The following is a 2,920-nucleotide window of genomic DNA, read 5'->3' as shown; positions in this document are numbered from 1 at the left end:
TCTATGTCCTTGTATAAAATGCAACATTGCAGATCTGTTAGTGTGTGATTTGTTTTGTTGAAATGTTGTGCGACGGGATGTTGTGTTTGACTTCTGATTATGGTGCTTTTGTGGTTGTTGAATCGTTTCCTGAAGTTTGTTGTTTCTCCCATGTAGACAGCCAGGGGACATTGCTTGCATGTAAGGCTGTACACTACGTTCTTGCTGCTGCAGTCCCCTGACGTCGGACGGAGGGTGTGGTTTGATATCTGTATCTGTGATTAGGTGATGGCATAGCTGACATCGATTGTTTCCACATTTATGATTTCCAGTTGGTCTGATTGTTTTGTTGACTTGTGATCGTGTAAGCAAACTTCTCAGGTTGCGTGGCTGTCGTTGTGCATGTAGGGGATGTGCTGTTACCTCGGGGGCTAGTGATTGGACTTGTTTGAGTGTTGGCCATTCTTTCCTAACTTCCTTCATGAACTGCTGTGTTGTGGGATGTTGTTACAAAAACTTTGCGTGTGTGCGAGTCTTTGGGTTTGAGATTATCGTGATGTAGTAAGGATGAGCGTCTTTTTGCTATCGCGCGGTCCCTCCCTGCTTGCACAATGTCAAAGTTTTTGGAAACTTCCGAAATTACTGAGTTATTGAGAAAACATAAGATCATTCCGCCAGGACGGCCGATTGTTTCCAGTGTGGGTTCACCTACTGAACCGATGTCAGCTTTCATTGATAAGTATCTACAAGGGGTCTTACATAACATCGAGAGCTATGTAAAAGATACCAATGATTTTCTCAATAGACTCGACAACATTCAGCTTCCTCCAAATTGCACTCTAGTCACTTTGGATGTCGTCAGTCTGTACACAAACATACCTCACTCCGATGGGGTTAATGCACTGCGTAGATTTTTGACCAAACACGACCCTTCTTCTGACATGCCCATAGAAGACATTTGTTGTCTTGCCCAGTTCATCTTGAAACATAATTACTTCACATTTGATGATGAATACTTTCTACAAACTCAGGATACTGCCATGGGTACAAAATTTGCGCCAGCATATGCCAGTATGTTTATGGCCGTACTCGAGGAAGAATTCCTCTCGAAAGAAACTCTAAAACCTAGCATGTTCGTCCGCTACATCGACGACATTTTTCTCATTTGGCCCCATACTGACGAACAGCTGTCGGAGTTCCACTCCAAGCTCAACATGGCTCACCCCGACATCAAATTTACTATGGACAGCTCTAGGTGAGAAGTACACTTTCTTGATGTGACTATCCGCAAAGAAGGAGGGAAGCTGAACACGTCTGTTTACCACGAACCTACAGACAGACAGACGTATCTTAAGTACAACAGCTTCCATCCTAATCATACTAAGAGGTCAATTGTGTACAGTCAAATGCTCCGCTACAGACGAATCATTTCTGATCACAAGGAATTTCTGGATGCGTCTTTGAAGCTGGGGCAAAAATTCGTTGCAGCGGGGTACCCGTTAGACATTGTGCAAGCAGGGAGGGACCGCGCGATAGCAAAAAGACGCTCATCCTTACTACATCACGATAATCTCAAACCCAAAGACTCGCACACACGCAAAGTTTTTGTAACAACATATCATCCCACAACACAACAGTTCATGAAGGAAGTTAGGAAAGAATGGCCAACACTCAAACAAGTCCAATCACTAGCCCCCGAGGTAACAGCACATCCCCTACATGCACAACGACAGCCACGCAACCTGAAAAGTTTGCTTACACGATCACAAGTCAACAAAACAATCAGACCAACTGGAAATCATAAATGTGGAAACAATCGATGTCAGATATGCGATCACCTAATCACAGATACAGATATCAAACTTGGATCCGGCCACACCCTCCGCCCGACGTCACGGGACTGCAACAGCAAGAACGTAGTGTACAGCCTTACATGCAAGCAATGTCCCCTGGCTGTCTACATGGGAGAAACAACAAACTCCAGGAAACGATTCAACAACCACAAAAGCACCATAGTCAGAAGTCAAACACAACATCCCGTCGCACAACATTTCAACAAAACAAATCACACACTAACAGATCTGCAATGTTGCATTTTATACAAGGACATGGAAGCCTTTGAAGAAAGACACATGAAAGAACTAAACACAATCATCCGCACAAGGAGCTTCCAGGGACAGGGCATGAACATAGATCTATCATGGCTCACGAACTACACTTTTTACAAGTAGGTGCGCCCCTTACTGTTGTATATTCCCCCGTTTACCCCGCTGCAATGGGTCCCATCACTATAACTTGAGTAATATAATGCTGAATATACAAAAGCACTCTCTCTTTTTACTTGGAACCAGTTTTGTTTTGTTTTCACTCTGAGACGTATTGTGACGTATCTGTTTAATTACAAATAATTGATTTTCACGTATTTCATAGTCATGCTAGTCTCAGATTCTGTATCAGTCGTGCCAGATTATTTTATGTATGCTTTATACTCATTGTCATTTCCTTATGACGTAACATTGCACTGTTGCCAGGATGCGCGCTGGTTGCATAGGATGCCTAGCATTGATGCGTTAAAGCGCGCATCCTTGGCAACACGGTTGCAATGTTATGGCTTAATTTTGTTATTGTTCTCTCAGTATCAACACTTGAGAAAGGGCGGCGAGACGCTCGAAAATGCAATGGGTCCTATCACTATAACTTGAGTAATATAATGCTGTATATACAAAAGCACGCTCTCTTTTTACTTGGAACCAGTTTTGTTTTGTTTTCACTCTGAGACGTATTGTGACGTATCTGTTTAATTACAAATAATTGATTTTCACGTATTTTATAGTCATGCTAGTCTCAGATTCTGTATCAGTCGTGCCAGGTTATTTTATGTATGCTTTATACTCATTGTCATTTCCTTATGACGTAACATTGCACTGTTGCCAGGATGCGC

At 42.7% G+C, this 2,920-nt stretch overlaps 1 protein-coding gene across 1 annotated transcript; it reads left to right on the top strand.

The window, feature by feature from the left end:
* The first annotated feature begins 698 nt into the window (after positions 1 to 698).
* Positions 699 to 1,238, top strand: LOC140227755 (uncharacterized). The gene has a single exon (XM_072308156.1). It carries the CDS (start codon positions 699 to 701, stop codon positions 1,236 to 1,238), a length of 540 nt encoding a protein of 179 aa, XP_072164257.1.
* The last annotated feature ends 1,682 nt before the right edge of the window (positions 1,239 to 2,920 follow it).

This window comes from Diadema setosum, chromosome 4 (genome assembly GCF_964275005.1).
Source record: "Diadema setosum chromosome 4, eeDiaSeto1, whole genome shotgun sequence".
Taxonomy (NCBI): Eukaryota; Metazoa; Echinodermata; class Echinoidea; order Diadematoida; family Diadematidae; genus Diadema; species Diadema setosum.
Note: the sequence above shows the minus strand (reverse complement) of the source record. Positions and strands in the feature narration are given on the sequence as shown.